The sequence below is a fragment of the Carcharhinus amblyrhynchos genome, chromosome 5, assembly GCF_965287045.1.
Source record: "Carcharhinus amblyrhynchos chromosome 5, sCarAmb.v2.hapA, whole genome shotgun sequence".
Lineage (NCBI taxonomy): Eukaryota > Metazoa > Chordata > Chondrichthyes > Carcharhiniformes > Carcharhinidae > Carcharhinus > Carcharhinus amblyrhynchos.
Window position 1 is genome coordinate 17155823 of NC_137328.1, and position 12750 is coordinate 17168572.

General features: G+C 42.6%; 1 protein-coding gene across 15 annotated transcripts in view; it reads right to left on the reverse strand.

Moving 5' to 3' along the window:
- The window catches only part of LOC145342912 (receptor-type tyrosine-protein phosphatase delta), a 563551-nt gene that overhangs the window by 46852 nt on the left and 503949 nt on the right, over window positions 1-12750 (reverse strand). For all 15 annotated transcript variants that reach the window (XM_080188513.1, XM_080188506.1, XM_080188504.1 and 12 more), the window contains 2 exons: window positions 8998-9173; window positions 312-431 (listed from right to left, as the gene is read on the reverse strand). In XM_080188513.1, the coding sequence (XP_080044639.1) occupies window positions 312-431; window positions 8998-9173 (296 nt within the window). The remainder of the gene's footprint in view (window positions 1-311; window positions 432-8997; window positions 9174-12750) is intronic.

Consider the following 12750-nt stretch of genomic DNA (forward strand, 5'->3'; position numbering starts at 1 on the left):
AACAGTTTGTATTTAGGCCCCTTTGTCCTCCAGTTGTGATATAGCTTGAAACAGTGTTCAGATTTGCCTCTTTCCAAGGCTAAGGATGTTTCTTCTGGCTAACTCTTAGTATCGAACACTGCAATGTAATGTCTTAGTATATGTTGGACTGCGTATAGCTTTCCATGGTAAAGATCAGAGTATTTTTATTAGTAACTTTCATCTTTCATCAGATAAGGACCACTCTTGGCTATAAATGTTACAGCAGTAAAGAAAATATCCATTATTTTTGAAAAAAAAATCATTAGCTTTAAGGAGAATTGAAGTTTTACCTTGTCTAATGTTAATGTTCTAACGCAGTAGGTTGCCAGTTCAACTGTATCCTGCAGAGTGACTTGGATTAATCCAAAGGTTTCAGTACCTCTAGAAGGCCAGTACTGGTCACATTTCACCTGTAAGAATAACCACAGGGATACTTACAGATACCAAGAAATATTCATAGGTGAGTCACTTAAAATATATAACTTTTTCATTTTATTGATGTAGTTGTTTTGATCAACTCACATTCAAGGCGTTGAATACATTGGGCAGAATTTTCCAGCTGTGCATGTCCCAAGATCAGAAAATCCCACCCAAGGTCAACGGACCTTGGTGAGGTGGGTGGGAGGTGAAAATTCCACCCATTGACTTGCTTACCAAGTCAATAATGTATTTTCACTGCACAAGATCATGGTTCAGTAGCAAATGCTTTTAATTGTTAATATATCAGTTAACAGGCACAGGCTTTCCAAACTGATTGACTTTAGGAGGCACATGGAAAATGTTTATCTTAACAGTACAAATGTTAGCCTCTGCCAGTGGTAAAGGGCTTTATGGCCCTGGTGCTACCGGATATGGAGGGTTTATTCAAGTACAAGACAAGTCAGTATTTTCACCTCGGCACCAACAGTTGACACTGGCATCTCTAGAGAGGGATGGGAGATCTGGTGCTATTGGAATACAGCAGCCTTCAGGAACACATTACATATTTTATGCCCAATTTTCCACTAGTCCTGAAGACAAAGTGTCGCTGGAAAAGACCAAACACACCCGGAGAGAGACTGAATATGGCTAACCCCCAGAGGGTCAGGCGCAGGGGGTGTGACTCCTGGCACTGCCAAGGGGCAAAGAGTCAATGCCCATTGGGCATGGGGAAGTTCAAAGGGGGAGGGGCCAGATAGGGGCAGAGACGAGGGGCCGATTGGTGGGGTAAGGAGGGAGGCCAGTGATCAGGATGGGCTCGGGGGGGCGGGGGGGATTGCGGTTTGGGGCTGGCCTAAGAATGGTCGGGGGGGGGCCAGTGATTGGGCCACGAGGGGGCAGAGGGCTGGCGATGTGAGGCTGGGCAGTAATCGAGCTAACCAGCAATTGGGAGACCATCAATGGGGCCACTGCGCATGCGCTGATCTCGGAACACAGTGGATACACAGTGGCCCACTCAGTATGCTGATGTCAGCCCCTCCAGCAGGGATAAGCCCCACCCCTTGTTTTTGATGATTTTCACCCCGATGGCCTCTGCAGTGCATAGAGTGTGGGAGATGATTCTTCGACTCCCACTGAAAAAAACAATGCAAATTACTTGGCATGGTGGCACCCTGGTTAGCACTGCTGCTTCGGGTCACTATCTGTGTGGAGTTTGCACATTCTCACCATGTCTGCACAGGTTTCCTCCAGGTGCTCTGGTTTCCTTCCACAGTTCAAAGGCGTGCAGGTTAAGTTGACTGGCCATGCTAAATTGACTCTTGTGTCAGGGGACTGGAAGGATAAATGCATGAGGCTGTGGGAATAGGGCTTGGGTGGGACTATGGTCAGTACAGACTTGATGAGCTGAGTGGCCTCCTTCTGCACTGTCGGGATTTCATGATTGTATGATACTAAGTTTTCCATGCAAAATCAACACTTCGAATTTTTTTTGGGAGGATTCTGGCCTTTATGCCAATATACGTGAAGATAATAAATCAAATCAAATCAACATGGCAATACCACCCCAGAAGAAAACCTATTCCTTTCCTGAATGAACTGACATTAATTCTCGGTTCATTCCACACTCTGGGGTACTAGGCTATAGAATGGACCCAACAGTATTGGTTGGTTCTTCAGCAAACACATTGTAATTTTACATAATTTACATTTCAGGCAGTTCAGCTCCTGAAATGCAAAGCAAAGATGTAACAATATCTAAAAATCCATTTTTCAATCAGGAGCATTAAATGAGGTGTGCAGAGTTGAGGAACCCTAACCTAACAAGCTTCTATCTGCTGAAACAAATGCATCCCCAGGTTAATCAGTACTGAACAGCTGAATCACATATGCACTCAGGATAATAATAAAAGAACAAAATGCATAGGTGTAGCTCATTCCTGCAAGATGTTAAATGGGTCAATATTATAATTATATTACAGAATCACAGATTTGGCTAGAGGGCTATGGGTGTGGAATTCCACTAAATTTATTACACTGGAGTTTTTTTTTAAACTTGTCTTTTTAATGTCCATTACCAATGTTTAAAAATATAAAAAGCAGCGTGTTAATCATCAGCTTCCTGTAACAGGAACAATATCAGGCAATAGTAGAAACAAACACTGTGGGCGAGATTCTACGGTTTCGCTCATTCTGAAACCATAAACTCCCACTCAAGTTCAACAGACCTTTCCATGGTCCACCCCTCACCCATTCTGATTCCCGTGGCGGGCAGCAGATAAAATTTCAGCCTGAGGGTTAAGGAGTATGAAATGGGCAATAATTCACTTGGAATTTTTTGTTTAGCAATTAAGCCCAACATTCCAATTTGACACCTATAATTCAATTTTAGCAACGAGGCCATTTAACATTCACTCCCTCCCTGCAATATTAGATCAGTAACCCTTTGAGAAAATTTACCCTATGATAAAAACTAATCTCATTCTGTCACACTTAGTCATTTCTTCACAGCACACTGAATCCATCTGCATCCTCTACACTGCATTCCATGCTTCTATTTTAGGGTGGGATATTCCTTTACTTATTATTTTAGAAATTGAAGGAACAGGGAGCTAGAAACCAGGAATTTGATCCTTAAAGGGTTTACATTTATAAATCTATCACTGATGGATACAGTTTTTTCTACACTTGTCCCTTTTTTCTAGTCTGGTGGATGCACATACAGCTTCCTAATAGAAACTAATAAATTACTACCCATAATGTTGTCAAGTGAAGCATCTCTTTATATTAAAGAAAATATTTCAAGACAAGCATTGAGATGGAAGCATGGGACATCAGGTGCCTTCCATTTGTATTATTGACACTAAAGGCAGAAGTTATATTTTTCAATGACACAATAAAAGGGAGGCAGGCTAAGATGTCAGCCCTTATCACAGACAAAACTCCTGCCATTCATTGTGAAAAGAAAGGCTTCTTGCCATAGCTTCTTGCAAATATGAGGGTATGAATAGTTCAAGATATAACCTGACCTCTCCCCAACCACTCGTGATGCACTGACCGATGGATAGTAAGTATGAGAATGTCACAGTGAGTCAGTCATCTCAGTCTTTTCCTTCCTATTTTCAGAGCAACTTCTAAAATTGAAAATACCTGTTGGTGAGGACCATTGCAACTCATCCAAATAGTTAGCAGATGGATTTGAATAAGAGGCTTTATCCTATCGATAAAAACAAATTATAGAACCATAGAATGGCTGCAGCACAGAAAGAGGCCACTCAGCCCACTGTGTGAAGAAGAAACAAAAACCACAAATTTATTTTAATCCCACTTTTCACCTCCTGGCCTTGCAGGTTACAGCATTTCCTGTACAGAGCCAAATACCTTTAAATGAGTTGAGTGTTTCAGCCCCAACCATCAATTCAGGCTGTGAGTTCCAGACACTCACCACTCTCTGGGTGAAAAGGCTTTCATCATGTCCCCTCTAATCCTTAAACCTATGCCCTCTGGTAATTGACGTCTCAACTAGAGGAAACAGATCATTCCTGTCTACCATATCTAGGCCCCTCATAATTTTTTACACCTCAATTAGGTCACCTCTTGGCCTCCTCTGTTCCAAGGAAAACAACCATAGCCAACTCAATCTTTCCTCATAGCTGCAATTTTCAAATCCTGGCAATCTCTTCTGCATTCTCTCCTAAGCAATTATTTCCTCCCAGGAATGCGGTGACCAGAACCGTACATAAAGCCCCTGCTGTGGCCTAATCAGCACTTTATACAGTTGCATCATTACATTCCTGCTTTTGTATTCAATATCTCACCCAATAAAGAAAAGCATTCCATCTGCTGTCTTTATCACCTCCTTCCACCTTCAGCGACCTGTGGACATGCACTCCAAGGCCTCTCTCTTCCTCTATCTCTCCCAATATTCTCCTGTTTATTAAGTACCCTTAACTTTGATGGCCTCCCCCAATGTATTGCACTTTTTCAGATTGAATTGCATTCGCCACTTTTCTGTTCACTGAACCAAATCATTGATATCCTTCTGGAGTCAAGAGCTATCCACTTCACTATCAACTACATGGTCAGTTTTGTGTCACTTGCAAATTTCCCAATCATACCTCCCACGTTTAAGTCTAAATTATTGATACGTACAAAAACAGAAAGGTCCGTAACACTGAGTCCGGTAGAACACCACTAGAAAGTGCTTTCCATTCACAAAATCATTTATTGCCTTTTGTTTCTTATCGCTGAGCCAACTTTGGATCCAACTCAGCACTTTCCCCAAATCTTATGATGCATCACTTTTCTGAACAGTCTTCCCGTGGGACCTTATCAAATGCCTAAAATCCATGCAGACAAGATCCACTGCATTACCCTCAACAATCCTCCTTGTTACTTCCTCAAAATGATCAATCAAGTTAGCAAGACATGATCTTCCCTTAACAGAACCATGCTGACTTCCCTGATCACTCCAGGCTTTTCTAAGTGGCAGTTTATTGTGTCTCTCAGAATTGATTCCAATAATTTGCCCACCACTGAAGTCAGACTGACCAGCCTATTATTTTCTGGCATATCCCTCGCACCCTTTTTAAATAATGATACAATGTTCGCAAACCTCCAATCTTCTGGTACTTTGTTTCTATCTAGTAAGGATCGGAAAATGATTTTCAGAGCATCCGTTATTCTCTCCAGGGCTTCCTTTAAAAATCTGGGATAAATTCTATCCAGTCCTGGTGATCAACCTATCCTCAAGGATGTCAGTCCCTCCAGTACTTCCTCCCTCATTCACTCTATTTAATATTTCATACTGGTAAAACATCTTTGGGTTTTCTTTGATTTTACCTGCCTATAATTTTTCACATCCTCTCTTTGCTTTCCCAATTTCACACAAACATAGAACAGTACAGCACAGTACTCGATGTTGTTCCGAGCTACGTCCCAACCCTAGATCAAGCTATCCCACTCCCCACTGTTCTGGTGTGTTCCATGTGCCTATCCAGTAACTGCTTAAAAGTTCCTAAAGTGTCTGACTCCATTATCACAGCAGGCAATGCATCCCAATCACTCTTTGCGTAAAGAATCTACCTCGGACACCCCTCCTTTATCTCCCACCATGAACGTTATAGTTATGCCCCCTAATAACAGCTACATCCACCCAAGGAAATAGTCTCTGCACATCCATTCTATCTATCCCCCTCATCATCTTATAAACCTCTATTAAGTCACCTCTCATCCTCCTCTGCTCTGAAGAGAAAAGCCCCAGCTCCCTCAACCTTTCCTCATAAGACCTACCTTCCAAACCAGGCAGCATACTGGTAAATCTCCTCTGCACTCTCTCTAATGCTTCCTTCTTCTTGTGAGGCGACCAGAGCTGCACACAATATTCCAAGTGTGGTCTCACCAAGGTCCTGTACAGCTGCAGCATAATCCCACAAATCTTAAACTCAAACCCCCTGTTAATAAACGCTAACACACTATAAGTCTTCTTCATGGCTCTATCCACTTGAGTGGCAACCTTCAGAGATCTGTGGATATGAACCCCAAGATCTCCCTGTTCCTCCACATTCCTCAAGACCCTGCTGTTGACCCTGTAATCTGCATTCAAGCTTGTCTTAACAAAATGAATCACCTTGCACTCATCAAGGTTAAACTCCATCTGCTACCTTTCGGCCCAGCTCTGCATCCTATCAATGTCTCTTTGCAGTCTACAAGGGCCCTCCACCTCAACCACTACTCCACCAATCTTGGTGTCATCAGCAAATTTACTAACCCACTATTCAGCCTCCTCTTTCAAGTCATTGATAAAAATCACAAATAGTAGAGGCCACAGCACTAATCCCTGTGGTACAATGCTGGTAACTGGCCTCCAGTCTGAAAATTTTCCCTCCACCCACCCTCTGTCATCTAATGAGACAGCCAGTTATTTATCCAATCAGCCAAATTTCCTTCCATCCCACACCTCCTTACTTTCTTCATGAGCCTGCCATTTCCTTTCTTACTTCATACCTGTATTTTCTAGACTATCAAAAGTGAATCTTACCCAATCCCTTCTGTGTCCATTTTAACGATGCAACTTGAGTTCCACTCACAAGTAACCATAAGGACATCACGCAAGAGTCCAGGACCAACTCAACACAGGATTTGCAGTGAAAGCGGAATCCAACCCTTCCAACGGGAATCAGGTGGCCCCTTCTGTCAGCACATCTGTAGTGTCAACCATGTTGCAGCATCTGATGGTGGATGTCTCAGTTTCCACTGCCATACACACAGCATCTGTCAGAATCCCAATGTTGCAGTGAAAGCCCTGGCTGCACTCAATGCTGTCAAGGATGATCTGGGTGCGGCATCATGGCTTTGGATCGCAGCGTGCAAAGTGGTTTTCAGGGCATCACAGCAAATCCAGCACTCTGGGCTCCCGAAAGATCGCCTGCAGTTATGACCTCCTACTGACAGCCCTACTCCCACCTCTCCTCCCTCTCTATGTCCTTTGCACATTCTTAATACCAAGTGAAAGGCTGACCTGCCTTCACAGACACACATGCACACGCACAGTTTGCCTCCTGCTGTGCTTGGACTTAGAGCACAGCTCTGTTCGGTACAAGATTGCAAACAGGAGGAAGGTGCTGAAGACTACTGGTAAATTCAGGCTGCACAGCAGTCCAGCAGTGTGCATTAACATTGCTACAAAATAGTTTCATGGCCAAATATACAGCTATTCCCGCATCCCCTTCAGATACCGAGGTTACATGGGATGAAGTTAGAGATTAATATGTAACATCAAAACAAAAAGGGGTGCCAAGTCTAATTTTAATCTCTATACATCTGGTTGGGTTCTATGATTGTGGAAACGTTTTTGGAAACTGATTCAGAGGTCTGATATCTCAGTCAGTGCCACAAATAGATGCTAAACCAAGTGGCTAGGTGTGGGGGGCAGGAAAATCACCTGGTTCAGTCCCAGCATATACATGTTCAAACTATTTATATATTTAGACCGCCTTTTCAAGAATGTTGGGCTAATTTTGGTGACAAGGTCTAAGCTCAATATCTTTGGCCGGGATTATTCCTCCTAAATGTTTGGAATGCTTAAGTCTCAGTTACCCAAAGGTCGGCTCTCCATGAAAGAACTTGGCCCCAGCCACCTCGCCTGCCTCCTACATAAAAACTGGAATTCCTTATGTATGAAGCTGAGCTTTTTCTCAAACCAAAAGAAACCCAGCAAGACTGTGGTGATACAGTGAGAGATGGGCTGTGCATATGTTTGTTGCTGTCACCAACTTTTCCCGTTTGCTTTAATCAAGCCACTCGGAACGGGATAGTGCTTTCAGTAGGGGTTAGTGACTTGGCAGCATAGTCAAGCTGCAAGAATGGAGTCTGGCAATACTAAGGTCAAAATAATGCGAGTTCAGGTCATTGACACCAGCTGAGAGTGGGTTAAGAAACTGAAGAGCATTTACTGAAGAGGCCACCAACCAGATCCATTCACAATCTGTAAGGCCTTGCCCATGGAATAAAACATGTGGCTCAAGAGGAAAGCAGGCACATCAACACTTGGAACACTGTCCATTCCTACAGCTTCTCAAATAACATTATTGTGAAGTAGTAATTATATTCTTATGAGTAGAAATGCACAGTTACAAAATGTTGATTGTTATATCTCGGGAACAAGCCAGACCACATTATTAAAACGAAGACAGAGATGCTGATGCAGTCTTCAACGGGACAATAAAGGCAAACACAAGGCAGAAGCTTCAAGAAAGCATGGATGGAAACGTATCTTGCCTTGAGGAAAAAATAGTAAGCAGAGATCTATAAATAATCACAGGCATTGAAGCGGAAGGAAGAAAAATAACTATATAAAGAAAGGGAAGATGAAACAATGCACGGCAGATGGATGGATGCGAGGAAAAGCAGCTCAGAGATGATGGCTGAAATTTTCCAGCCGTTCACGCCAGTGGGATTCTCTGGTCCTGTTTCAGTGAACGGAGATTTGGCTGAGCGCCAAATTCTCCATCCTCACTTGCAGCGACAGCGAAGCGTGAACGGCCAGAGAATTCCGGCCGATATAAGCAGGCATGTGGATAGAGGTATCAAAACACAGGACCGACATCAGACAAAAAGTTTCACAAATCAAGTGCATAACAACTAAACGTTATTTCTCTGTCCATTGCTGCAATGAATTTTGATACCAAAGAGAAAAGGAATATCTCATCCTTCTAGTAAATGGTATCAAAAACAGGCTACAACGGCCATTCTTAACCACAACATAGGATAATGTGTTTCTTTTTAATACTGCTCATTTACATTCAGATTAAACTGAAGTCCTCTGGCAAATGAATCAGATGATTCTAAAGAAACTGAGCACTATTAAACGTGTCAGTGCCTAGACAGACAGGATCCATGAAAGTGCCAGCTACTTGGACAAATGATGGAGCAATAATCTCTCAAATGTACATGGTTAAATTTATCATCACATGCATGTTTAGCAATCATGTCATTTTCCACATGTGTATTTTTGCCATTCAGTGTAAGAATGTGAGATATCAGATATCAAATATATACCCTTGATCTTTCTTCTAGTTTTGTCATCATCACAACAATCGCACTCCTCTGTTCCCAAATCATCCTCCAAAAATCTCCAAAAGTCTCCGGCAGCGGACCCTGTGTTGCGATGTACGCGTTCTGCTTTCTGTAGCCATCGATGTAATTGGAATTGGAGTAATCACTTCCTGGTATGCCTACAAAGAAAGGAAAGAACAGAATTTATAGATCATAAAATTTCAGCCGAAAGCAACTTTTCTTCCATCTAGCTTCTGGAGCCAATGTGTTGTCATAAGACAATAGAACATTCAAAGATAATAGCTCTCGTTAGACTAATGTATTTATAATGTAGGTGAGCTCATCAAAGCTCAGCAGCTCATCTTTCAAAAGATTAAATATTTAAAACCTTGGGATTTTTTTTAATGCTGTGTTAATCTAGAGAAAAAGGTAGGCGCAGTTACATCGTCATCACTCAACAGGCTTACATTATTCTTGAACAATCTGCAGCACCTTTGAGAATGCAGACTTTCAATGGAAAACATTTGTTAAACTGCACAAAAGGTTACCCTCTCTTCCCCCCCTCTGCCAAATCGCTACAAGCATTATTCTTAGATAAATGGGTGCTTTGTTACTGCAAGGGAAGCACTCTAGTAATGTCTCCCTCACCAGCATTTATCTTCACATTGTGTCATTTTTGGTTGAAAGATATTTCAACGATTCTTTAGACCCATCTTGTAGTCGTAGAATCCTACAGTGCAGAAGGAGGCCATTCAGCCCATTGAGTCTGCACCGACCACAATCCTAACCCCCTGCATTTACCCTAACTAGTCCCCCTGACACGAAGGGGCAGTTTAGCATGGCCAATCCACTTAACCCCACACATCTTTGGACTGTAGGAGGAAACCGGAGCACCCGAAGGAAACCCACGCGGACACGGGAAGAACGTGCAAACTCCTCACAGACAGTGAGCCAAGCCGGGAATTGAACTCGAGTTCCTGGTGCTGTGAGGTAGCAGTGTTAACCCCTGTGCTGCCCTGGGTGTTAAACTTCTGTTGCTGTCGATAGGCAGTTGTAGAGCCTGTCTCTCCCATTGCACCAACATGCTCTTCTTAACCAGCAGTCAGGAAGTCCTAGCTTTCACCCTTACCAGAATCTCTCATTCAGTTCCCCCCCCACCTCACCCACGGAGTTGCCACAGTCCCTGATCAGCATGTGCCTGTTCTGGCCAAGGTTAAAATTGATTAGGGACCTGACCGAGCTATGGTGTTGAGCTTTTGCTGTTTCAATGCACGGGCTGGTCAGTTCTTTATTTTTGAAATGTGTAAATCTGGTTGTAGCACCCACACGGAATGCTTCTTTCGCTTCAGTCACCATTTCGACATGTGTGTCAACAGGACAGGCTATAAACACAGCCAAACATTAATGTGCTGCAAATTTATAGAGGTGGGGGAGGTGGACTAATTTTGGCCCTCATATCCTTTTAAATGTGATTGTGGTTTCAGTTCTACCTCGCCCTGGGCAGGAAATGAGCCAATACATATTTCTGTCAAAACTGCAGATAGGTTTAATCTAAAAAGGAAGCTTGTTGATAAGCCAGCCTTTGTGCAGCTGTCTTTCTGCACTGAATGATTTCCCCAAAAAGAGAAAAAAATTGTGTGGCAAGTCATGAAAGAAGATGACCTGTCTCAATCTCAGTGGACACCACCTCTTTGCACCAACTCCCTCGCTAGAATGGAATTTTGTGCACACGTAGCCAAAATCTGTTTGTTTTGGCACAGAGATTGCCTTTCCTGTTGAACCAAGCCACAAATGCTGCCCATGTTTTCCGCAGATAAGCTTCAACCACCAGCGAGACCCATTTCTTTCAGTCTCATGAAGGGAAGAGATAAATCAAAGAGTGTACATTTTTCCATGCTTTTAATCACAAAGTGCATATTTGGAAAGTCCATCATATACGGAATCATTTGTATATTGTTTTCAAAATGCCCAGCAACTGGGAGGGATGGAAAACTTAGAAGGGAGAATGATGGTTGTCAGAATTCACAATGTTCTTGTACTTTATTCCTGCGTGTGTGATTTTAATATGGACGTGAACTGGTTTAAAATGTAGATGTACAAAGGGACCTGCGTGCCCTTGTCCATAAGTTACTCACGTCTAACATGCAGGTGTTGCAAGCTGTTAGGAAGGCTAATGGAGCATTAGCCTTGATTACAAGAGCATTTGAGTACAAGAGCAGTGAGGTCTTTCTTCAACTGAAGCTTGGTTAGACCACACCTGGAGTAGTGTGTGGTTTTAGTTTCTCTTACCTCACAGAAAATATTATTGCCAGAGGGGGAGTGCAACAAAGGTTCACTAGACTTGTTCCAGGGATAGCGGCACTGTCTTGTGAAGAGAGATTAGTTAAATGGGGCCTGTATTGTAGATGCAATATACTTGGATTTCCAAAAAGTGTTCGATAAGCTACCGCACAAAAGGCTACTTAATAAGATAAGGGCCTTTGTTATTGGGGGTAGCATATTACTTGAAAAGCGGACTGGCTAACTAATAGAAGACAGGGAGTTGGGCGAGAGAGGCATTTTCAGGATGGCAACCTGTAACTTGTGGAATGCCACTGAGTTCAGTACTGGGGTCACAATTATTTACAATATATGTTAATGACTTGAATGAGCAAAGTGAATGCACTATTGCCAACTTTGTGGAAGACACAAAACTAAGTAGGAAGGCAAGTGGTGAAGATGACAGAGTCTACAGAGGGATATAGAAAGGCTAAATGAGTGGGCAAAAACCTGGCAGATAAATATAATATAGGTAAATGAGAAGTTATGTACTTGGAAGGGAGAATAAAGCAGCTGAATATTATATAAATTGAGAAAAACTGCAGAAAACTACAGCTCAGAGGGATTTGTGATCCTCACAAATAAATCACACAAAGCTAGCACACAAGCTCAGCAGGTAATAGGGAATGGAATGGTGGCATTTATTTCAAAGGGAATGGAATATAAAAATAGGGAAGTCTTGCTAAAACTGTACAAGGCACCAGTGAGACCACAACTGGAATACTTTGAACAGTTGTGGACCTCTAATCTTAGGAAAGTTATACAAGCATTGGAGGCAGTCTAAATTACATTCACCAGGTTGATCCCAAGTGTGGAGGGATTTACTTCGGAGGAGAGGTGGAGTAGGTTGGGCCTGCTCTCATTGGAATTTAAAAGAATGAGAGGCAACGTTATGGAGACATTTAGGATTCTCAGGATGCTTGACAGGGTGAAAGCTGAGAGATTGTTACCCCTTGTAGTTTTGTGTAGGACCAGGGACCACAATCTCAGAGTAAGGAGTCACCCATTTAAGACAGAGATGAGGTGGTATTCCTTCTCTCAGGCAGCAGTGAATCTACAGAATTCATTACTACAGAGAGCTATGGATGTTAGGCTGTTAAGTATGTTCAAGGCTGAGATAGACAGATTTTTATTCAGTGAGGGAATCAAGGGTTATGGGGATAAGGCAAGAAAGTGGAGTTGACATTTATCACACCAGATCAGTCATTATCTCATTGAATGGTCAAGCTGACCTGATGGGGCAAAAGGCCTACTTCTGCCCCTGCGCCTTATTCGCTGGAGTTTCAAAGAATACGGGGTAATTTCATTGAAACCTACAAATTACTTAAAGGAACAACGGTGTGGATGCAGGTAAGATATTTCGCTGAGTTGTGGAGTCTGAACCCGGGGCACAATTCCAAAATAACAGGGAAGCTACTTAGGGGAGATGTTTAATTA